The following is a 26,071-nucleotide window of genomic DNA, read 5'->3' as shown; positions in this document are numbered from 1 at the left end:
TGGGTTGTGAGTGGCAGATGGCAGGGAGAACAGAGAGTGAGAACAATTTCCTAAATGATGACTTGAAACGGCAGTGTAAAGACACCTTAAAAACAGCGAATTTGTGGGTCCAAAAAATCACGTCAGGGTAGTATTTATAGGATAAGAGGACCCAAGGAAAGCCTTGGCTGTTAAGAGTTTCACTCTACCTCTTCCATGGCAACAATGCCTCATTTAAACTGGACATGTCCTGAGTGATGAGTCCTCTTCACTAGAAAGCTATATCTAACCTCTGAGGCTGAGGTGATGGTCCCAACACTTGGGGCTCAGTCATCAGGCAGCCATTAATAAATATGAAAGAGGAATTTTAAAAGACATGGGAAAATGTTCTCAATATATTTTGTTTGGTGACAAAAATGATATGTGTAGTTGATATAAATCTCTTAGAAAATAGGGGAATAAATGTATGAAAAGACTGAAAAGAATATCCTTTGGTGATGGGATTATATGTAATTTTATTTTTATGTAGATTTTCCAGTTCTTTCGAAATGTGCATTATAATAGGAAAAGTTAAAATGGAAAAAGAAAGAACATCATCTGCCTGAGTACCTATTTCCATTACTCAACTGTGAACTCCTCGAAGGAAAGCATCATATCTTAGTCATCTTTGTTTCCCTAGCATCTAGCACAGTGCCTGGCATAATTTTAGTGTGCCATAAATATTTATGGAACCAAAATGAACCTCTGGCAGTTTGATAATTTCTTTAAAAAGTTTTATAATCATAAGCAAGTAGCTTGGAAAATTTAGGAACAGTTCAGTCCCAAGCCCTTCCCATCATCCCCATCCCACTCTCCAAAGGCAAACTTTCAAAATTATTTCTTTTAGGTCTTCTTCTGATTATCACCAATATTTTAGATCATGAGATATCACTTCTACTGCTTAACTTATCATATTAAGACAAAACCTAAAAAGCAACTTGACATGAAAAGTGAGAACTCAGCTCACTGCTATTCACTTTCTCATCCCACACCTGATAGTTATATTATTATTTTTAGCTCATCTATTATCATTTTACAAACTAAAATTAGTATCAAAGACACACATTGAGAAGATTACACAAATAGTAAATGTATAGTTCATTTCTCAAAGTGAACAGATCCATGGAATCACCTCCAGATGAATAAACGTGATATTATCAGCACCCAGGGCTCCCTGGTGTCCCACACAGTCACCAACCAGCACCCTCACCAAAGGTAACTGCAGCTATGAGTTATACTGCAATCAATAACTTTTGCCTACTTTTGAACCTTCTTTAAACAAAATCATACAGTGCGTACTTATTTGTGTCTGTCTTCTCTGCTCAGCATTGAGTTTGTAAGATTTATCCATGTGGTAACATAACAGTTCATTCATTCTCATTACTGTATGGTACTTTATTGAATAATTATTTCATAATTTACTTATTTATTCTCCTATTAGTGAGCATTTCCACTTTGAAACTTTTGCAGTAATGCTTCCACGTTATGTCTTTCGATGTGAATATATGTGATTTTTTGTTGGATATACACTCACAAATGGAATTGTTGAGGCACAGAATACAGATATGTTCAAACTTGGTAAATACTGACAAGACTCTTGTACCAACTGACACTCACATCAACAGTATAGGAGAAGTCAAGATGTTCTTTATCCTCTCAAACACTTAGGGTTATTAGTGTTTTTCATATACCATTCTGGTGAATGCAAATGTTATCTAATTTTGATCTTAATTTGCATATCCTACATGAATGATGTTGAGCATCTTTTTTTTTTATATGTTTATCATCTATTCAAGTAAGAAAATCTATTTTTTTTTTTTGTACTTTATTTGTTTATTACTTTTGGCTGCGTTGGGTCTTTGTTGCTGCGTGCGGGCTTTCTCTAGTTGCAGCGAGTGGGGCTACTCTTTGTTGCAGTGCGCGGGCTTCCCACTGCGGTGGCTTCTCTTGTTGCGGAGCACGGGCTCTAGATGCACGGGCTTCAGTAGTTGTGGCTCACGGGCCCTAGAGCGCAGGCTCAGTAGTTGTGGCACACAGGCCCAGTTGCTCCGCGGCATGTGGGATCTTCCTGGACCAGGGCTCGAACCCGTGTCCCCTGCATTGGCAGGCGGATTCTTAACCACTGTGCCACCAGGGAAGCCCAGAAAATCTATTTTTGAAGTGCTTTTTAAAAATTTTAATGCGTTTTTTAGTTCTCTGCTCTTAGTGATTTGTTAGAGTTCTTTATATATAATAGATAAGAGTCTTTTGTCAGATACATGTTTGCAAATATCTTCTATCCTTTGGCTTGCTGCTTCACGTTCTTAATAATGTCTTTTGATAAACAGAAGTTCTGAAGTTCAATTTATCAATCTTTCCTTTATGGATAGGGCTTTTTGAGTCATGCTTAAGAAATCTTTGCCAAACCCAAGGTCATGAAAATACTTTCTTATGTTAGCTTTTAGAAGCTTTATTGTTTTCCCTTACACAATTAGATCAAAATCCATCTGGAATTAATTTCAACTTAGTTTTAAGAGGGGTCAAGGTTGTTTTTCAACATGTATATTTATATATATTTGACTCAGCAATGCTTATTGAAAGTATCATCTTCTCCCCCTTGTGTTACAGTATCACCAGTGTCATAAATAAAGTGACCATATGTTTATGGGCAGGTTTTTGCACGCGCTTCAATTCCATTGGCCTATTTATCTATTCCTGAGCCAAAACCATACTTTCTTAATGACTGTGACTTTATTACGCATCATGATACCTGCAGCATAAATATTCCAATTTTGTTCTTCTTTATGCTTGCTTACAATCATTTTAGTTCTGCTGTTCCTCTAATTTTTAGAAACATCGTGCCAATTTTCAAACAGGCATATATATACAGGCAAACACATATCTACTGGGTTTTTTAAATTGAGACTGCATTGACTCTTTAGGTTAATTTGAATAAAACTGGTATGTTTACAATACTAAGTCTTAAAACCATCACCATTGTATATCCTTCCATTATTTTAAACTATTTGTAAATTTTCTAATGTTTTATACTTTTCTGTATAATAGTATTGCACATTAAAAAAATTTTTTTTGATGTGGACCATTTTTTTTTAAGTCTTTATTGAATTTGTTACAATATTGCTTCTGTTTTATGTTTTGGTTTTTTGGCTGCAAGGCATGTGGGATCTTAGCTCCCCAACTAGGGATTGAACCTGCACCCCCTGCATTGGAAGGTAAAGTCTTAACCACCGGACTGCCAGGGAAGTCCCAGTGTTGCACATTTTAAAACATTTATTCCTGTGTATTTGATGTTTTTATAATTTTTAAAATATTATATTGTTTAATTGTTTGTTACTAATATATAGAAATACAATTGATTTTTGCATATTGACTTTATATCCATCAGCCTTACTAAATTCACTTATTAATTCTAATAGTTGTTTGAAGTTTTTAGGATTCCTTCTTTGTTTTGGGTATTCTCAAAGTTTATACAGATTTATCTAGGTATGGATTTTTTTTTCATTACTTTTGCTTAATCTCTTTGATAGTTTTAAATATGTTTCCCATAAATCAGTGGTGTGCACACTCATTAATTACAGATGCTCACGTGGAAGCATTCCCTTCCCCCTCCTCCTCCTCACTCAGCTTGTGAGCCCCTCTGCCCTGGATAATTATCTGGGGTTCTTACACTCACCTGCAACATTTAATACCACTCCTGCCTGCTTTTGTAGTAAATATTGCATCCCTGTCATTAGCAATTTCATCAGCCTTGTGTGGGGATTCCTGATAAGATAACTTAGCGTTGATTCCATGGTAATACATACTTTAAATTAAAAAAATAAATTATTTGTATACATTTATAGAAATTAAAAAATAAAGTCAATTTGCAGTATATAATGAAATGGATATTTTACAAAAAGTTTTCTAGGTCTTAGTGAATCCGGGCATTTAAACTCACTAAACTTCTGCTGCCTTACATCTAAATTGGGGTGTTAATAACCTCTAATTCATGGAGTTACGAGAATTAAATGAACAAAGTGTTCAATATTGTGAGCTCTTATGATTAGTTCTCAAAATTATGCCAGTAATTTATTAACTAGGAAATATTAAAATGAAGGCATCATTTCTCTTAGCCTAGGGTAATTGTCACAATAATAGAGTTATTTCCCACAGACACAGATTCGTGAAGCTTTAATTAATAAATCTGCGTTACTCAGATGACATTTGCCATTCAAAACCAATGGTTTCCTAAGTGCTGCTCAAGTCACCTAAATGCTTTAATGCCATTTCCAAATGAGTGCTGGTTTTGCAACAGGATAATTTGCTCAATAAATATTTACCAAGTGATAAAGTGGCATTATCTGATTATTTCCCATATCTTTTGGCTTTGTGACCAGCTTAGCTTCTACTCACAATGAATAGCAGGGAATAATAATATCCTTAACAATTTCTGATTCAGGACCACTTACACTATAGTTAGTGAATCAACAGGAAATAAGCTCAATTAGCTAACATATTCTTCCAATGTCAAATTAGTAGGTTAAGCCTTGAGCATTTGAGCATTTCCAAAAATTTCCATCAGGAGTAGAAGAAACATGGGCAAATATTAAATAAATATAGACTGTGTCTGTTTGCAAAATGCCTGTCATTCTGCTAGGCTGAAAGATGGGCCATCAAGGAGAGCAGCAATTATATAAGCCATAATACTGGGTATAAAATCACCACCACGGGATTGGCACATTGCAGCTCTTTAGAAAACGAGAATTCCTGTTCTCTGCTCCCTAGGCTGTTACTGCTCTACATCAGCCAAAACCCTCTTCCAAGTGCTGCAGTCCCAGCATGCTACCTCAGCAACTCTGCCTTTCCAAGAAATTCTCCCAATCCCTGGCCCCATTTCTCACTGCTTCTCAATTTCCTAACTGATTTGGCACTTAGCATTTACTGCCTGGTATTGTTAAAACTCTTTCCACATATTTCTTCCAAGGTGATCCTAAACTCCTCGAGGGAAAGATTGCCTTTATGCTGCTCTGGTTTCATGGTAGGCTGGATGACTCATTGCTTGAAGTCCCACATAATCAATTCACATCTATGCAAGGAAGTTGGTAGAAACCATCTTCTATAATAAGGTTCAAACCTCAAAGTGATATCTGGGACTAAGGTCATTAAGAGAACATGATAATCTTAATTAACATACACACACTACTATATATAAAATAGATAATCAACAAGGACCTGCGGTATAGCACAGGGAGCTCTACTCAATATTCTGTAATAACCTATATGGGGAAAGAATCTGAAAAAGAATGGATATATGTAGATGTATAACTGAATCAGTTAGCTGTACATCTGCAACTAACACAACATTGTAAATCACCTATACTCTAATATAGAACAAAAATTAAATTAAAAAAAAGAGAACATGACATAACAAGCTTTTGAGGGAATACGGTGGGGCACAAAGTACTCATAGAACTCTGGCTTAGGAATATTTACTCAATCCAGGTAGACACCCACATCTCCATGAGAACAGCTTTATAATTCAACATGTTTCCATTTATGTATTTAATGACAGAAGTAAGTAATCACCTGGGTTCCAAACTTGCCTCTTTACTTACTGGTTGTATGGCATTGAAAATTTTACTTTATTTCTGCAAGGTTTAGATTTGTCGTCTGAAAAATGTGGGTAATAAAGACATCAATCCTGTCAGTTAGGAGGTTCAGAAAAGAGAAATGAAACTAAATATTTCATCTGGGGGAATTTACTATAAAGAACTGTTTTCCCTGATGTTGGAGTGTTGAATGATCAGAAGGGGAGTCTAGATAGAGGTAACGTGAGTGTGACAGCTGCAGGAAGGAGCTTCTGCCCTTGGAGCTGGATGAACAAAGAGAAGAGTGGGGTTATCAGCAGCGAGGAGCCCAGAGGAGAAGCTATGGGAGCCACGAGGAGTCAGGGCTCTGACTTTGGATGCAGGGGTACCTCCAGCAGGTGCTGGTATCTCTGAGAAAGCCCAATGAGGCTGCTTCTGAAAGTGCCTGAAGAGGCTGAAGGCTGGAACCACTTGCAGCTGTCTGAGATGGCCTGCCACTCAAGGTACACTGCACCCATCAGAACCCGGAAGTTCCTTCTCCCCTCCTCCTGCCTCCAGTCTCCCTCTGGCGCCCCCTATTGGGAGAAGTGACTGATGGCAGCTGGCAAAGATGAATAAGACTTGCGGAGTCCAAACCCCAGCAATACAAAGCGGAGTACAGACGCTGGGTTTGAAGCTCAGACGTAATAGCATAATAACTTCTCTATTTGTTAAATGGGATAATAATGGTGCTGAACCCATAGATTTGCCTTCAGAATTGCTTGAGGTATTGTACTGAAGCATTCAGCACAGAGAATGGAACATAACCACAATTAATAAAGGTTAAATATTTATTATTATTGCATTGGTGTTTGTTGCTTTTGTTTTAACTAAGTTATCTATCAAACATCCTTAATTTACTATAGTAGTATTAATAAAATTTGATAACACTCACCTGTTTGGAGCTATAAAATGGCATTTCAAATGTATACTTGTGATTCAGACTCATGTAACTCACAAACACTAAAGGTAAACAGCATGTTAGGAAGCAGAGTGCCTGACCTTTCAAAATCAACCATCAGATACATATACACACCACTACATATAAGATAGATAACCAACAAGGACCTACTGTATAGCACTGGGAACTATAATCAATATTCGGTAATAAACTATAAGGGAACAAATCTGGAAAAGTATATGTATAACTGAATCACTGTGCTGTACACCTGAAACTAACACAAAATTGTAAATCAACAGTACTTCTATTAAAAACATATATATATATATATATATATATATATATATATATATATATATATATAAAATCAACCATCAGGTAAATGGTTATTTCTTCATCTGTCAGAACATGGAATTCTTGACATCACAGACTTTCATTGCTAAGCTACATGTATATATAACTGTTGGTCACTGATTTCCTAATTAGTGCTTTTAGACTCTTCCAGTGTAAACCAATCTACCCTGTATTGGGTTTTAGGACAGAGGGAACATAACAGCAACCGTTTGGCAGACACTTGTTCCTTCTCTTGGTCTAAAGGAAGAATATTCCTTACCACCAATCAGCATGGTGCAGATGGAAAAGATCTTTTCTGCATCTGTATTAGCAGAGACATTCCCAAACCCAACGCTGGTGAGGCTGCTGAGTGTGAAGTACAGAGCGGCAATATAGGCACTTCGGATCGACGGGCCCCCCAAAGTATTGTTACCATAGTATGGAGATTCCAGTCTCTTTCCCAACTCATGAAGCCAACCTGCAATGGAAAAAAAATGAGCATTTAAGCCCCCAAAATAAAGTCTCAGTATTAGCACCTGGGCATAATGATGAATGAACATTTAAGGATGCACGAAGTTGCTCAGGAGAAAGAAGAAAGTTAGAAGGAAGTTAAAGGCAAGGAATTAGATTCCATGGTTCTGAAAGCAAAAGCATCACTTTCATGCAACTGTTTTTTATAATACACGCAGCAGAGAAATATGCATTCAAGAGTGGATTGGTGGTCAAAGATGAACAGGTTACTCTAATGCAAGAACTACCTGCAGTGACAGAACCTGGGATTTCTACTCTCGGTAACAGTGTTGTATACTTCACTAGCTGTTAAGCTTATTTCTTAATTGGAATTTTAAGAAACAAAGGGGTTGAGTAGGTATTTTTCAACCCTACATGATAGTAAACAGCAACCAACACAAGAATCTAGACTTCATATAGGCAAGATGGGCTTTATTTCTTTTTTTTTTTTTTTTTTGATGGGCTTTATTTCTATCCTGTACAAACTTTCCTTATTTTATCCACCTGACCTGATATCAGTTGCCTTATAGGTCTTAGCTCATGTTTTCCTCAGGAAGCCTTCTCTACAACCTCATTCTGCTGTTTGGGGGTGGTGGGGGAAAACTGCACAACTACGAGGTTCCTATAATGGAATTGGGTGCCCCCCTACAACTGTTTCACGATACTGGTGTATACATGTGTCAAAACTTATCTAATTAAATGCTTCAAGTATGTGCATTTTATTGTATGTCAATTATACTATCATAAAGCTGTAATAAAGCTATGTTAATAAAGATGGGAAATAGCAAGTATAATATTAATAATAATACAATGAAAACACAACACAAAGACCACTTTAAAATCCTTTACTGGAAATATTCTTTCTTTAAAATTTTATATTTAAAAATTCTATGTGTGTGTGTGTGTGTGTTATGAAACACTATGGCAATTCAGCTCAACCCATAAGGTCCATGAGACTTTTGTTAAGGGATGTTGGTCATTGACCACTATTTCCTTATTAACACTTCATTTAATGGCTGCCCAAGAAGAGATGGAAAGTCATTACATTGTTTAAGTAGTAATAATGCTGTCTTTATCAACTAAAGTTATAGACTATGGAACTGTGCTAGGTAATTAAAATGCAGATTTGAAACAACTGGGTTCCTTGAGATCAAACAGAAATGCTCAGGGGCAAGTACTCTGTCTTATTTATCTTGTCTCTAGAGAAGTGTTTCTCAACCATTAGCTTGCCTCTGAAATATCTAGAGAGCTTGTTAGAGACAGCCAGGTCCTATCCCTTGAGTTTCTGGTACAACACATGGGAAGGTTGGGGAGAAGGGCTGAGAATTTGCCTTTGCAATAGGTTCCCATGTGATGCTGATGCTGCAGATCTAGGGGACCAAAGTCCCTTGACTCTGCAAAGTCACCCTCTAGAACAATAGTTCTCAGTGCTGACTACAGCTGGGGAAAGCATTTTAAAAATACACTGTCCAAGTGCCACCTCCATGTAGTGAATCAAAATTTCTGGTTCCGAGTTCAGGTACTGGTATTTTTAAAAAGTTCTCCAGTAGAATCTGATGTGAAGATAGAACTTAGAACCATTATTCCAGAACTTAGCAAAGTCCCTAACAATAGTAGAGTTTAGTAAATATTATTTCTAAAAATGAAAGAATTAATGAACATATAAATTGTTCTTGCCCTCTGCAATAATATGACAACACTGATGCAATATAGCAACACATGAGCATTTATAAATTTGTACTAGATTTCTGCACAAAGTATAATGAATGTATTTTTTGATGATGGAGAATAATAATAAAGTGAAAATTACACATTATGAAAGCTGACACCATTAGTAAGCTATGACCATTTATTCTGTCTGGAAAGGCTTCGTGAAGGAATAAACTCCACATTCAAACATAGATTTAAATCTGGACTCTTCCATTAAATCTGGACTCTTCCTTCCATCTGTGGGAATCACTAACTTCTTTGAGCTTCATTTTCTCATTTGTAAAAACAGGGACACTATCAAACTTGTACAGTTGCAGTGGGATTAAATGAGATGCCACATGAAGAAATGCCAACCCCTGTTAGTGGCAAATATTATATTAGTATATAATATCTCTTTTCTCTCTCTTTCTCATGTTACTTAAATTGGAACAGAGAAAGTACAAAATTCAGAAAGTAAGAGAAAATATGAGATCAGGAGTGAGTCATAATGGAAAAGGAAGGTGGTGACTATGTGTACTCAGTAGAACCCAGGGGTGTCATCTGATAGAACTGAGCATTTCTTAACTAATAGAAATGACAGGGAGGAAATCTAGGTGACAGTAGTTCTTAAAACTGGGGGAGTTATACACCCATTTGTGAACCTGAAGAAAGACATGCTCTTTTTCCCAGGACAAAGCACACATGGAGACACGCACACAATTTTGTGTACATTTTCAGGTGGTTCATGGCCTTTTCCTACAGGCCGGGTCCAAGGGCCCAGATTAAAGAGTTCTGCTCTAGAATTTTAAGTGAAGGGAAGGAGGAAGTGATAAAGCATGATTTGGTAAAACCTGGTTTAATCCTGTATGGAAAAAGATTTAGACATAAAGACAGCTTATCCAAGATTAATTAAAGAAATATCACAAAAGCAAAACACATGTGCATTTAAAAAATATTACTGGTGTATTTATATGCACCGTAGGGGGAGAGTCAAGACAAGTAAAATCAGGAAGCAGAGATGACATCTGAATATATCATTGCACTCAGGATGCTTATTTCTGCAGAAGAGTGCTCTTACAGGCATTTGACCCAAGCGTTGTCAAGTACAGCCAACCACAAGATGTTGAATGGCTGGTGGGTTGGCTATTTCTCAAGTGCCTTCCAAGCAGTGCTCTGAAAGGGATGTCATGTTTCTGCTCAAAAATGAAGTGATTAGAGGGGTTTGCCCCTTTGTTCCATGTTGGTCATTCCCACTAATTTTTGGGAAGTCTGAGCAGCTGAAAAATGTTATTTTGCCCAGAGAGTAAATATTGCATGACTAATTTTTTTATTTGATGCACAGAGGAATGAGAAAAACAACATCACACACAATAAAGCCACTGCATCCTCTCAGCTGAATCAGCTATACAATCAGGTCATGAATAAAAAACTGGACCCATCTACTGATTTTGAATTGAATTAAAGTGTGCCTTTGCTTACAGAACCTCAAGTTTTCTCATTAGAAAAATAAAACCAAACAAACCCAGCCAAAACCTTTGATTAAATTCCTTAATTGGAACAAAAGTGAAACATTTAAAAATTCTCCGAACCAAATCAGTTTTCATAGAATTTGATTTTCTTAATAAAATAGGATAAAATTTTGTGATAGGTCATAAAGATTATATTAGATTATACTCTCACTCAATTCCTGTTCATTTACATATGTGTGAAACTGTCTCAGAAGCGATTTAGGGAGCAAAACACAGACAAACAGCAGACCTACTTTTGTTGATATATCTTTTCTGTCTAGCCAACTGTTCTGTCTATTTTCAGAAGCATCTTGTTTTTTAAGAAGGGATGTTACTAAACTGTGTTGCAGCTATTGGAGCACAAGCAATAATGATGATAAAAAAAACTTGGTAACACGGAAAGGAGGTAACACCCACAAATCCGGGGATGGGCTCTGGGGGCTAAATAAAACTTCTTCACAGAACAGCTCGTCCGAAATGAGAGCACATGTTCCACTGTAACAAGACAGCATGTCACTGTACTGTACAGAAGAAGCAATTTAACCAATTTGGAAGCCAATCTTTTTTTAATCTAGAGAAACTCATCTCTAAAGGGATGTCCTAGAACAGTCTGTCTGTTTTTGCTCAATTTTTTTCCCCTAAATTTTGAAGAAAAAAGCATACACAAAATGAAGTAGAATCTAAATATACTGGATACACTGCCATCTGATAAAAACAAAGCATATCATAAAATAATCCTGTCATCACCAAAATAGATTAGATGAATAAAACAGAGGAGATTTGTGAAATAAATATCAATTTCAAAGATAGAATCACTCTTAATGACCATGCCCAGAAGAGCCTATAATTAAGCATGATAATTCAATCCATGTACTTTTCATTGCATACTTAACCAGTATTTTGCTTAATTACATACTTTTAACTCTAAACAGGAGTTTCTTTTTATTTTAATCTAGGTTTCATACAGTAATATACTTACTTTTATGGTGCATATGTCTACATTCACAGTTTGTACAGGTGTGACCTGCTTTATACAATAGATGTGTTCCTGAAAAGTTCAGTTTATATGAGTATTTGGTAAATTAACGATATTTTAGCTTTAATGAAAGGAATAGAAGCATGTTATTTAAGGAAAGCCTATGGGAGGGTGTGGCCAAGATGGCAGATTAGGAAGATCCTGAGGTCACTTCCTTACACGGGCACACCAAAATGACAAATACTTACAGAGCAACTTTGATGCAAAAGTGCAGAAGACTAGAAGAAAAGATCTTCTATAACTCAAGATGTAAAGAAGGAACCACAATGAGATGGGTAGGAAGGGTGGAGATGGGGTATAGTCAAGACCCATACCCACAGATGGGTGACCCACAAACGGGAGGATAATTACAATTTCAGAGGTTCTCCCCAAGGAGTGAAGGGTCAGAGTCCCACCTCAGGCTCCCCAGCCTGGGGATCCTGCACTGGGAAGATGAGCATCCAGAACATTTGGCTTTGAAGGACAGTGGGGCTTACTTTCAGGAAAGCCAGAGGGCTGTGGGAAATAGAGACTCCACTCTTAAAGGGCACACACAAATTCTCACACATTCCGGGACCCAGTGCAGAAGTAGTCATTTGAAAGGCGTCTGGGTCACACCACCTGCTGATCTTGGAGCTCAACCTGGGGTCAAAGACGCTGGAGGCAGACATTCTGGGGAACTCGTTCTACCACAAGGATGCTGTTGCTGGCAAAGCACCACTTTGGAATCCTCCCTCTAGCTTATTAGTGTTGGGACCCAGCCCCAACCACCAGCCTGTCAACACGGGTACTGGGACACCTCAGGCCAAGCAACTAGCCTGGCGGGGACACAGTCTCACCTACCAGCAGGCTGGCTGCCTTAAGACCCCTTGAGCCTGCAACCACTCTGGGACCTGGCCCCACCCACCAGTAGCCAGCAACCTCCACAAAAGGCAAACAACCAGACTGAGGGCCAGCCACACCTACCAGACCACCCACAGTAGTGAACCTGCCAGAAGAAAAGGACTCGCACAACCCATACAGGGGCACCCCAAGAGCATATAGCTCTGGTGACCAGAGGGGAATGTGCTGCTGGGATGCATAGGACATTTCCTGCGAAAGGCCACCTCCCCAAGGCCAGGAAAAGTAACCAACCTACCAAATACATAGAAATAAAAACAGCAAATTAGGCAAAATGAGACAAAAGAGGAATATGTTCCAAATGAAGGAACAAGATAAAACATCAGAAGAACTAAGTGAGACAAGGAGTCTACCTGATGAAGAGTTGAAGGTAATAATTATTAAGATGTTCAAAGAACGTGGGAGAAGATTGGATGAACAGAGTGAGAAGTTAAAAATTTATAGTAAAGAGTTAGAAAATATAAAGAAGAACCAAAGAGATGAAGAATATGATAATTGAAAGAAAAAATATACTAGAAGGAATCAACAGTAGATTAAATGATACAGAGGAATGGATCAGAAAGCTGGAAGACAGAGTAGTGGAAATCACTGAAACAGAAGAGAAAATAAGAAAAAAAAAAGAATGAAAAGAAAGAGGACTGTTTAAGAGACATCTGGGGCAACTTCAAGCACACTAACATTTGCATTGTAGGGGTCCCAGAAGGAAAAGAGAGAGAGAAAAAAGCAGAAAACATACTTGCAGTCATAATAGCTGAAAACTACCCTAACCTGGGAAAGGAAATCCAGTTCCAGGAAGAATACAGAGTCCCAAACAGGACCAACCCAAAGATGACCACACCATAGTACACTGCAATTAAAATGGCAAAAAATAAAGATAAAGAGTGAATATTAAAAGCAGCAACTGTTACATACAAGGGAACTCCCATAATGCAATCAGCTGACTTTTCAGCAGAAACTGCAGGCTAGAAAGGTGTGGCATGCTATATTTAAAGTGATGAAAGGGAAAAATCCACAACCAAAAATACTCTACCCCACAAGCTTTCATTCAGATTCGATGGCGAGATAAAGAGTTTTATGACAAACAAAAGCTAAAGGAGTTCAGCACCACCAAACCAGCTTTACAAGAATTATTAAAAGACCTCTCTAAGAAAAAAAGAAAAGGCCACAACTAGAAATACGAAAATTATAAGGAAAATCTCACTGGTAAAGGCAAATATAAAATAAAGGTAAAAAAATCAACCATGCATGAAGCTAGTAGGAAGGTTAAAAACAAAGGTACTAAAAGTCATCTATATCTACAATAAGTAGCAAAGGACACACAAAACAAAAAGATACAAAATATGATGTCAAAAATTATAAACATGGAGGTGGGGAGTAAATGTAGGGTTGTCAAAATGCTTTTAAATTAAGAGATCATTATTATTAAAATAATCATATATATACACAGGTTGTTACATATGAACTTTATGGTAACCACAAGCCAAAAATCTATAATAGATACATTCACAAAAAAGAGAAAGTAATCCAAACATAACACAAGATACAGTCATCAAATCACAAGGAAAGAGAGCAAAAGAAGAAGCAAGGAACAAAAAAGAGCTACAAAAACAACTGCAAACAATTAACACAATGACAACAAGAACGTAAATATCAACAATTATTTTATATGTGAATGGACTAAATCTTCCAATCACAAGACATAGAGTGGCTGAATGGATACAAAACAAGACCCATGTATATGCTGTCTACAAGAGACTCATTTCAGATCTAAAGACACACACAGACTGAAAGTGAGAGGATGGAAAAAGGTATTCCTTGCAAATGGAAATGAAAAGAAACCCAGGGTAGCAATATTTATATCAGATACAATAGACTTTAAAACAAAGACTGTAGCAAGAGACAAAGAAGGACATTGCATAATGATCAAGGGCTCAATGCAAGAAAATATAACAATTATAAACATATATGTATCCAACATCAGAGCACCTAAATACATAATGCAAATATTAACAGACTTAAAAAGGAGAAATTGACAGTAATACACTAATAGTAGGGGACTTTAACACCCAACTTACATTGAAGGAGAGATCATCCAGAAAGAAAATCAATAAGAAAACATTGGCCTTAAATGACACATTAGACCAGATGCAATTAATATGTATATACCGAATATTCTACCCTAAATTAGCAGAATACACATTCCTTTCAAGTACACATAGACCATTCTCCAGGATAGATTACATGCTAGGCCACAAAACAAGTCTCAGTAAACTTAAGAAAACTGAAATCATATCAAGCACCTTTTCTAACCAAAATGTTATGAGACTAGAAATTAACTACAAGAAAAAGAAATGCAAAAGACTTAAGCACGTGGAAGCTAAACAATATGCTACTACACAATCAATGGATTACTGCAGATCAAATCAGAAAAAAAAAAAAAAACACCTGGAGACAAATGAAAATGAAAACACAACTATCCAAAATCTGTGGGATGCAGCAAAAGCAGTTCTAAGAGGGAAGTTTATAGTGATACAAGCTCACCTCAGGAAGCAAGAAAAATCTCAGATAAACAATCTAGCCTTACAATGAAAGGAACTAAAAAACAAACAAACAAACAACAGAACCCAAAGTTAGTATTAATAGAAGGAAAGAAATCACAAAGATTAGAACAGAAATGAATGAAATAGAGATGAAGAAAACAACAGAAAAGATCAATGAAAATAAGAGCTTGTCTTTGAAAAGAAAAACAAAATTGATAAACCAAATTGATAAACCTTTAGCCAGACTTATCAAGAAAAAAAGAGAGGGTCAAATCAATAAAATCAGAAATGAAAAAGGAGAAGTTACAACCGACACCACAGAAATATAAAAGATCATAAGAGATTACTATGAACAATTATACACTAATAAAATGGACAACTTAGAAGAAATGGACAAATTCCTAGAAATGTACACTCTCCCAAGACTGAACCAGGAAGAAATAAAAAATATGAACAAACTACCAGTAATGAATCTGTAATTTAAAAACTCCCAACAAACTAAATTACAGATGTCTTTACAGATGAATTCTACCAAACTTTTAGAGAAGAGTTTACATCTATCCTTCTCAAATGATTCCAAAAAACTTCAGAAGAAACACTTCTGAGCTCATTCTATAAGGCAAGCATTACACTGATAACAAAATCAGACAAAGATATCACAAAAAAAAGAAAATTACCAGCCAATATCACTGATAACATAGATGCAAAATTCCTCAACAAAATATTAGCAAACAGAATTCACCAATGTATCAGCGGATCATACCTGATGATCAACTGGGATTTACCCAGGGATTCAAGGATGGTTCAATATCTGCAAATCAACCAATGTGATACATCGTATTAACAAACTGAAGAATAAAAATCATATGATCATCTCAATAGATGCAGAAAAAGCTTTTGACAAAATTCAACAATGATTTATGATGAAAACCCTCAACAGAGTGAGTTTAGAGGGAAAGTATCTCTACATAATTAAGGCCATATATGATAAGTCCATAGCTAACCTCATATTCAGTGGTGAAAAATTGAAAACATTTCTTCTAAGATCAGGAACAAGACAAGATGCCCACTCTTGACACTTTTATTCAACATAATATTGGAAGTCCTAGCCACAGCAATCAGACAAGAAAAAGAAATAAAAAGAATCCAAATTGGAAAGGAAGAAGTAAAACTCACTGCTTCCAGATGACATGATACTATATATAGAAAGCCCTTAAAGACACCACCAAAAAGCTATTAGAAATAATAAATGAATTCAGTAAAGTTGCAGAATACAAAATTAATATACAGAAATCTGTTGCATTTCTAAACATTAACAACAAACTATCAGAAAGAGAAATTAATAAAGCAAAACCACTTACAATTGAATCAAAAAGAATAAAATACCTAGGCATAAATCTAACTAAGGAGGTAAAAGACCTGTGCTCAGAAAACTATAAAACCCTGAATAAAGAAATTAAAGATGATTCAAACAGACGAAAGATATACCATGTTCATGGATTGGAAGAATTAATATTGTTAAATGACTATATTACCCAAGGCAATCTACAGATTGAATACAATCTCTTTCAAGATACCAATGGCATTTTTTACAGACCTAGAATAATTCTAAAATTTATATGGAAAAAAAAAAGACCCCGAATAGCCAAAACAACTTTGAGGAAAGAAAAAGAAGTTGGAGGTATCATGCTCCCTGATTTCAAACTATATTTCAAAGCTACAGTAATCAAAACAGTAATGGTACTGGCACACAAATACACATATAGATCAATGGAACTAAATAGACAGCCCAGAAAATGAACCACACTTATGTGGACATTTATTCTATTCCAAAGGGGGCAAGAATATATAGTGGGGAAAAAAGAGCCTCTTCAATAAATAGTCTTGGGAAAACTGGATGGCTACATTCAAAAGAATCAAACTGGACTACTCTCTCACACCATGCACAAAAATAAATTCAAAATTGATTAAATATAAGACCTGAAACCACAAATCTCCTAGAAGAAAATATAGTCAGTAAGCTCTTTGACATCAGTCTTAGTAATATTTTTTTTTGGCTATATCTCTTCAGGCAAGGGAAACAAAACCAAAAATAAACAAATGGGACTACATCAAACTAAAAAGTTTTTGCACAGTGAAGGAAACTATCAACAAAATGAAAGGCCATTTACTGAATGGGAGAAGATATTTGTAAATGATATTTTCAAGAAGAAGTTAATATCCAAAATATACAAAGAACAAATACAACTCAACATCAAAAAAAAGATCAGATTAAAAAATGGGCAGAGGATATGAACAGCTCCAAAGAAGACATACAGATGGCCAACAGGCACAGGAAAAGATGCTCAACATCACTAATCATCAGGGAAATGCAAATCAAAACTACAATGAGACATCACCTCACACCTGTCAGAATGTCTATCATCAAAAAGGAAAGAAACAAGAAGTGTTGGTGAGGATGTGGAGAAAAGGGAAACCTCATGAACTTTTGGTGGGAATATAAATGGAAAACAGCATGGAGGTTCCTCAAAAACTTAAAAACAGAACCACTAAATGTTTCAGCAATTCCACTCCTGGGTTTTTATCCAAAGAAAACAAAAACTCTAAAACTATATATGCACCTCTGTTTATTGCAGCATTATTTACAATAGCCAAGATATGGAAGCATCTTAAGTGCCCATTAATAGATGAGGGGATAAAGAATATGTGGCGCGCACGCGCACACGCACACACACACACACACGCACACACACAATGGAATGTTAGCCATAAAAAATGAAATCTTGCCACATATGACAACATGAATGGACTTAGAGTATATTATACTAAGTGAAATAAGTCAGTCAGAGAAAGACAAATACTATATGATTTCACTTACATATGGAATCTAAAAATCAAAACAAATTAACAAACATAACAGAAACAGAGTTATCTATGGAGAGAACAGGTGGTTGCCAGAGGGAAGTAGGGTGGGGGGAAGAAAGAAATATATGAGGGAGATTAAGAGGTACAAACTTTCCATTGCAAAATAAATGTCACAGGCATGAAATGTACAGTGTGGGGAATATAGTCAATAACTGTGTAACACCTTTGTACGGTGACATACCGTAACTAGACTTATTGTAGAGGTAATTTTGAAATGCATAGAAATATTGAATAACTATGTTGTGTAACAGGAACTAACATAGGTCAATTATATTTCAAAAACAAACAAACAAGCTCACAGGAAAAGAGATCAGATTGTGGTTACCAGGGGTGGAGGGTGGTGGGTGGAATTGGATAAAGGCAGTCAAAAGGCACAAACTTCCAGTTATAAGACAAATAGGTACTAGGGATTTAATGCACAACATGATTAATATAATTGACACTGCTGTATGTTATATACGAGAATTGTTAAGAGAGTAAATACAAGTGTTCTCATCACAAGGAAATTTTTTTTTCTATTTCTTTAATTTCATATCTATTTGAGATGATGAATGTTCATTCACTAAAGTTACTGTGATAATCATTTCATGATGTATGAAAGTCAAATCATCATGCTATATACCCTAAACTTGTAGAGTGCTGTATGTTAATTACATCTCAATAAAACTGGAAGAAAAAAGGAAAGCCTATAGTGAATCTCTTTAGTGTTATAAAACACTTCAGTAATATGAAAAACCATCCAGTAGAACATGAGTTTATGAAATCAGATTTATATGTGTGTGTAAAGATGAGTTTATATGGATAGAGAAAAGAAAGAAAGGATTAGCACATGCATCATAACATCTATAATTCAAAATGGCGTTTTACTTAATTTGGTATGAATGAATCCTGTTGTAATGGGGTTTAGCTAGAAACAATAATGGAGCCCATGTTAGGGGTTTCCTTTTATTAAGCTGACACAGAGTTAATACTTTATTGAGTGCTTCTGTCTTATTTATATACACTAACCTTATAGAATAGGTACAATTATCATCCATCGTTTGATTCATTATTTCTTTAATCATTACAACAACTTAGAAATTATTACCCCCATTTTTAAAGATGAGAAAACTAAGGCTCAGAGAGATTAAATGACGTGTTCAAGATGGCAGAGTCAGGATTTTAATCCAGATCTGAATGCTTTGACAGCCCAGATTCTATGTCCACTGTGCCATAGTGTTTCACATGTTATATGTACAGACCCAAGGGCACTGGTGTTGCAGCATGGCTGAATGCCTTTACAAGCAAGTTGCCATTTATATTATGCTATATATATATACATGGTGGAGAAAGAAGCCGTCTTAGCTAAGGCTCTCTGGAAGCAGAGAAGCCTTTAAGTGTAAGTAATTTAAGTGTTGGGTCCAGTACTGTAAATATCCTTAGGAGATAATAAGGAAGGGACACAGAGAAAGGAAGCAGCCAATGAAGCATGCCTAATCCAGAAAGCTACCACTACCGGCAACTGGCGCTTAATCCTACTGGAAACCGCTGGGACCAGTATAGAACACACCCTTGTTAGAGCAGGGGAAGATTTGCACCATCTCTCAGCCGTCGTTGATTGGGCACTGCTTATAGGGAGCATTAATTCCCCACAGTGCCATGCCCACTATCAGAGGAGCCTTCCACAGCTTGGGACAATGCTTCAGGCAAATCGATCAGACCCTAAGGATGAGACTCAGACAGACTTAGGGGACATGGTGGGGTACCAACAACATTCACAACAGCAGCCAACCTCAACTCAAGGCCAAGTATAATATTTGACTAGGCATTTTCTTTCATATAGCATCATTTTCACCCAACTCTCACGATAACTCTGCTTTTTTTTTTAAACTGATGGAGCCCCAACAGAGAATTTGAGCAATTTTCTCTTTTTTAGGAACTGTTAGAACTGAGAGGTAAATCCATCACTCTCTAACTTAAACATCCATGTCTTCCTGCTATATGACACTGCTTATAAAGAGGTAATCATTTTAAATTATCATTTAATTGTGCTTATTGAAACCATTACTATATGAGTTTGCGTTTCCAGTGCCCACTTCTGCTTAGAGGGGGGAAATGTGTCCCAAAATAAATAAAAAATAAATCATCTCAGAGAAAATAGAAGATTTATCCAAACATAATTCACAATGTAGACATGGAATAACGTGGTATTTAGACCCTGAATATTATTGGGCTGGCTAAAAAGTTCGTTCGGGTTTTTCTGGACCATCTTATGGGAAAACCCCAGTGACCTTTTTGGTCAACCCAATACTTTAAAAGTGATCAAACTAGAGAATGGACTTGAGGATATGGGGAGGGGGTGGGGTGAGATGTGACAGGGTAAGAGAGTGTCATGGACATATATACACTACCAAATGTAAAATAGATAACTAGTGGGAAGCAGCCGCATAGCACAGGGAGATCAGCTCGGTGCTTTGTGACCACCTAGAGGGGTGGGACGGGGAGGGTGGGAGGGAGGGAGATGCAAGAGGGAAGAGAAATGGGAACATATTGTATATGTATAACTGATTCACTTTGTTATAAAGCAGAAGCTAACACACCATTGTAAGGCAATTATTAAAAAAAAAAAAAAAAAGTGATCAAGAAGTTCCTAATGTAAATTCCAAGCATAGAAAATACTATAGTTAACATTTGTTTCCCCTCATCCCATAACTCTGATAACCTACTTAATCTTCTTGGACATCATAAGGGTGAGAGGTGGAAGATCACTGTGATTCTTGTGAGTGATAAGGCAGCAAGTGGCTGGCTGGGAGAGGCAAAGCAGAGGGAGACAATGATGGCTATGGGTCACAACGTGAGAACATCTTTGACCTCTTCAGTCTTCTTGGCAAGGGGCTGAAATGTGGGACTGCTCAGTTGCACAGGTGATTGACAAATATCAGGAGAAATGTCAGAAGTCTGAGTGTGTCTGTGTGTTTATGTGTGTGTATGGGGAGTGTGCGGCAGTTGAGACCCAACACAATTGTGAGATACTGTATTTGCTGCTATAGATACTCAAAAAGACTTGTTCACCCCAAACAAAATATCAAAGAAAAGCTTGAGATTTCATCTCCATTGTCTCAAAATATCTACACCTACAGCATTGATAACATCATTGATAAGAAACATACTTGTCTCCATTCTTCAAGGTTCATCCAGTGCCTGCCACCATAATTTTTTGTTTTGTTTTTTGGTTTAAAGAACATTTTTTACCTTGGGGTAATTTTAGCTTAACACAAAAGTTGCAAAGAATACAGAGAACCCCTGTACACTCTCCACCCAGTTTCACCTATTGTTAATATCTTACATAACAGTGGTACACAATTTGTCAAAATTATGAAATTAACATTGTACATTACTACTAACTAGACTATGGACTGTCTACATTTTAACTGAAGAAACAGAGTCAAGGAGAAGTTCAGAGACTTAGCTTCCAAAACTCACTCTCAACCTTCCACCTTGTCCCCATTTTAGAGGATGTGACTGAGGACAAGACTAGAGGGGCACAGGCTGTAGTGGTATTTGATACTGATTCATTGATTCCACTAAGGAGGAGGTCCCAATTTGAAGAGGAACTTCATTCCTTGGAGTTCCCACGAATCTCACACTTTGGTTCTCACAAACTAAGAGGAGACTTACATTTCTGAAGTGGTACAATCTACCTTTGAGGCAAAAGTCTGAAACAAAAAGAATTAATCACAGAATAGTAGAGACTGGACTTTGAGTCAGGAAATGAGAGTCCTAATCTTGGTCTTGCCTCTAATTAACTACATGTATGATCCTTTATGCATCAGTTAGCCTTTCTGGTCTTCCATTTTTCAACTTGTGTATGAAGTGACTGGATTGAGTAATCTCTAGGTTCTTTTTCAGGTCTAAGATTTTATGAAATAAGATCCTGTAATGTTTTTTCACAAATGGGTGAATTTTTTTTAAAGCAAAATGTTTCTGTAATAACCCATGATTTTGTGAATTTCTCTTTTATTTGTTTTTAATTATTTGAATGATGACCCATCAGCAAATATTGATGGGATAAGGATGGAAGTTTTTCACATTTTGATGCATGTATCATTTCTGCTCTATTTCCACTGCTGAACAATTCTTCAGAGCAAGAAATATTAGATGCAATTAGTACTGTCAAGAAAAAAATGTACCATTTGTGCTAAAACCAGTCCAGAGTTGGCCAATTCTCTGAAGTCTACTTACATTTGAAGTTTCTATTATAGAAACTTCCTAAATATTGATAACCAAGATATAGCATTTCACTTAAGCAATGATTAATTGAAATAGTATACACTATTGCAAACTGCAAAAATAAGCTGTCATCACATGCATCAAAAAACCAAAACCAAAACCAAACAAAAACACCTTAGAAAGAATGAAAAATGTGAAACAATCCGAAACCACAGTTGAGCAGCTACTGTAGAGTTTTCTAATCAATCCTAAGACGAGGCAGAACAAACCATCTGATTCCAGCCAATTGGGGCACTTCCAAATGTCTCTCAAATTTAGAGCTAAAAATAAAGGAAATTCAAACATAGATTGGGCTCATGGCTGTTAGCAGAACATAAATGATAAACTATTTGCACTTAACCTTCCTACATAAAATGCTCATACAACTCACAGTGCTTTCAGATCTGTGCCTCTGTGTGGGCATTTTTTCCTGAGTAATTGCCCTGGTGTTTCTCATGGATTAATGAGTTTGTGGGACATATATTCATGCCTGAGCTCAGTGTATCATGGACAACTTGTCACTAAGAAAGTTCTAATCCAAAGCACTCATCATTTGCACCTACATCAGGACAAAAAACCTGTTTCAGGAAGGTAATTTAGGATAAAGGTAATTGAATCTAGCCAAATTATTTTATTTTTATTATCTGCCCCCAATTTCCTTCTTGTTCTCTCTTTTGTCTCAAAGGTTCAGAGTCAGTGCAAACCTAGGGAAGAAAAATGAATTGACATATCCACGTCCACAGACCATTTCTCAGTTGTTTTTAGTACTTGCCTGACAGTCATTTAAGTTAGAAACATAGGGTTTTGGCATCTACTGAAGAGGAATCTCAAATTTCTCTGGCTTGAAGAACTTCAAATTAAAATTCTGATTACATTTCTTCCAAATACATTAGAGGGAGATACATTTTCTAACATCTCAATTATAAAAGTAACTCTAAGATAAATTAGACCACATAATATGCTGGAATGTTTTACTCAAATAGCCCATTAAAGAGTCCTCTGGATTTTATTTATCTTTACTTGGTATTGAAACCGTTCTGAAGGCATGTTCCTCAAGTTTCTAGGAAACGCCCGAGTCTCAAAATGAAACACCAACTTTGAGGTGTCAGCCTTTGTTCTCCTTTAAAAGAGCTGATTCTGAGTCATATATCTAGCAATGCATTTAAAAACATGTAACTAACTTTGTTTGATGGCTTGATGGGGCATGAAGCACACTAAGTAGTGGGAGTTTGTGTGACCATTCCAAAATAAGTTTTTAGTCAGTGGGTGGCTGAGTGATTGGACTTGAAATAAACAGGGCAATGGGGTTATGTCAGAAATCGAAAGGGTGGCATGGGAATTTTTAAAAATGAGAAGTAGAGTACAGAGAGGCAACACATAGAGGAGCCAGAAACACAGAAAGAACACAGAAAAGAAACATGACTACAGAGAAGAGTGTCAGCCCAGGCAGTGCAGGAAAGCTTGAAAACCCAGAAGGCAAGCAATGCAGCATCCAGAAGTGCATAGGAAACTTGTCTTGGAATTATATTGCCTGACCTTGTCGTATCTTAGTTCTGCCACTTAATCACTGTGTAAAGTTGGGTAAGAGTCTTATCCTCTTTGTGCCTTAGTTTCTTCCTTTCTAAAATGGAGAACGGGGCAGTAACTTACCTCACAAGCTGTTGTGAGGTTAACTAACCCAATTCACATCAAGTGCCTAGCAGAGAGCAGCATAACACAGAGCAAGCTTAGATTAAAAAGCTATTGTTTCAAAGGAATGAAGGTTTTCTGTCTTACTGAAAACAACGGAGACCTTTAAAATCCTTCATTATTGAAAACGTGTAAAATATGAATCCAGAATCCTATTTCCATAAGTGGAAAATAATGAATACAATAGTAGATATAAAGGACACAGTCACATCCCTTTTGAATATCAAGGCTCTTGCATCATTCATAATTACAAATGCTACTTTCCAGGATGACATACGATACTGAAGACATGAAATGGGTAGGATATGGGCGAATATTTCAGAATATTTCCTGGCTTCCAATTGCTTTGCTGTTACCTGACTGATTATGGTAAAAATAGTGGTAAGTTGTAATATTTTTATTTGGGCACCTGTGGTTGGAGACCACACATTGATCACCCAATGTGCTGAATATATTCAGTGTGCTGAATACATATATTTAATATATAATATTTATATATTAAAACATAAATATGCTTTAATGTTTATATATTCTTTAATTTAATCCTGTATTGTATAATTTAATTTCTTACAACTCTAACAGCTAAGTATTATTATATGAAACGTTGATATTAAAATATTGGTACTAAAATAGGTTAAAGTAAAACATGACCAAGAGCGGACATCTGTTAAGGAGAAGGGCTAGGTTTTGAATCGGGGTTTGTCTGAGTTGAAAGTCTTTATCCTTTTTAATATGCCATACTCCCTCCTGATCCTTCTTGTTGGTCAAGGTTTTGGTATTAATGTACTCCTGATTGGCTTCATCTCTTTCACAGAAAAGGCTGCCCCAGTGGATTTTTCTCTGTAATTGCTCTTCCCTTCCACCTGCAAATGGAAATTTTCCATATTGTCTTCTGCTTACAGTCACCTTCATCCAGCACATGTGCTCTTGGAGACCTGGCATTATTTTTATTTGGAGCATGGAAATTTTGTGATGTTTTTCACAACCCCCCACCCCCAGAAGCCCTAGCTATTATTCCAAAGCTGGCTGGCGGGAATGGATGAGTTCATGGTCTGCGTATGCAAAGGCTTGGGTAATAAAAGAGCTTTTTGGAACCACAAACTGAACTCTGAGCAACTTCCCAACGCTTCATTTTCCAGGAATAGAACTCTTTGGTTACCCTCTTGCGGACTTTGCAAGAGACTTTATATAGGTCAGACCTACGCTGTGGAGAAATTAAAGACCACACAGCTTTAGTTTTTCTTACGAGAACCCACTTTCTTATGTAATTTCTTGGACCTGATTGAAAATATTGGATAAACTAAGCATCTTGAATTACGCTTTAACCATTCCACTTAACTGGTGCTTGACATTTACTTTCACCTACAGACACCAACCCTCTATTTACAAATCCAACATCTGACAACCATCATGCCTTTGTAATGGTTTGGAAACAATGGAAACAAGAGCAAAAGATGGTTTAGTCTCCAGCCCTGCACACAAAACTGATTTAACTCACATTGTAACCAAAGTACAGTATACAGTTTGTTTATCTATTTGCCTGTCTTGCCCTAACAATTTGGAAAAAAATGTGTTTGTACTTTCATTGGGTATATAGCAGAGGTGATTAGAAGCACAGCCATGATGAGCACAGGGAAGTCCAAGAGCATCTTGGGGAAAAGTGGCTGGAAGCAGCATCAGCTTAACCTGGCAGGGCAGAGGGAGTGGCCACAGGGCCTTTCAGGAGGCAGCTAAGCACTCAGGGCCCTGGTGAGCCCAGGCCTTGGTGGAGGCCAGGATTTGGCTTCTAGTTCCAACAAGAACTGAGGATCCAAAGAACACATGATTTATCCTGTAGTAACAGCCCTGGCTCTAAGCTGGGTGCCGAGTCCAATCTGCCTCCCTGCTTCTCCACCCATCAGCCCTATTTCTATTCTCTTCTTCCATAATATGCAAGAAATGTTCAGAAATACAGTTGTCAATGCCTCAGATCCAACTCCACCCACTCTATGAGGTCATCATTTTCAAGGTCACAGGACACGACTTGCTGTGCATGGTTTCCGTTTTCTGAACATCCTGCAGATTGTCAAAGTCTATCTTTGACGTTCTGTCTTAGAACTAAACACAGTCAATTTTGGGGGGTCAGCATGATAACACTTCCTGATTTCTGAATGCTCTGTTCCCAGCCAGGTCGACATTCAGATCAGTTC

The 26,071-nt window shown here is 36.8% G+C and overlaps 1 protein-coding gene across 1 annotated transcript in view; it reads right to left on the bottom strand.

Annotated features, from left to right (window-relative positions):
- Positions 1–26,071, bottom strand: part of KCNH8 (potassium voltage-gated channel subfamily H member 8) — a 272,237-nt gene that overhangs the window by 82,689 nt on the left and 163,477 nt on the right. The window contains exon 7 of the mRNA XM_082392854.1: positions 7,139–7,336. Within this exon, the coding sequence (XP_082248980.1) occupies positions 7,139–7,336 (198 nt within the window). The remainder of the gene's footprint in view (positions 1–7,138; positions 7,337–26,071) is intronic.

This window comes from Balaenoptera borealis, assembly GCF_965194805.1.
Source record: "Balaenoptera borealis genome assembly, chromosome: 5".
Taxonomy (NCBI): domain Eukaryota; kingdom Metazoa; phylum Chordata; class Mammalia; order Artiodactyla; family Balaenopteridae; genus Balaenoptera; species Balaenoptera borealis.
The sequence above is the reverse complement of the archived record's forward strand: the minus strand, read 5'-3'. Positions and strand labels throughout refer to the sequence as shown.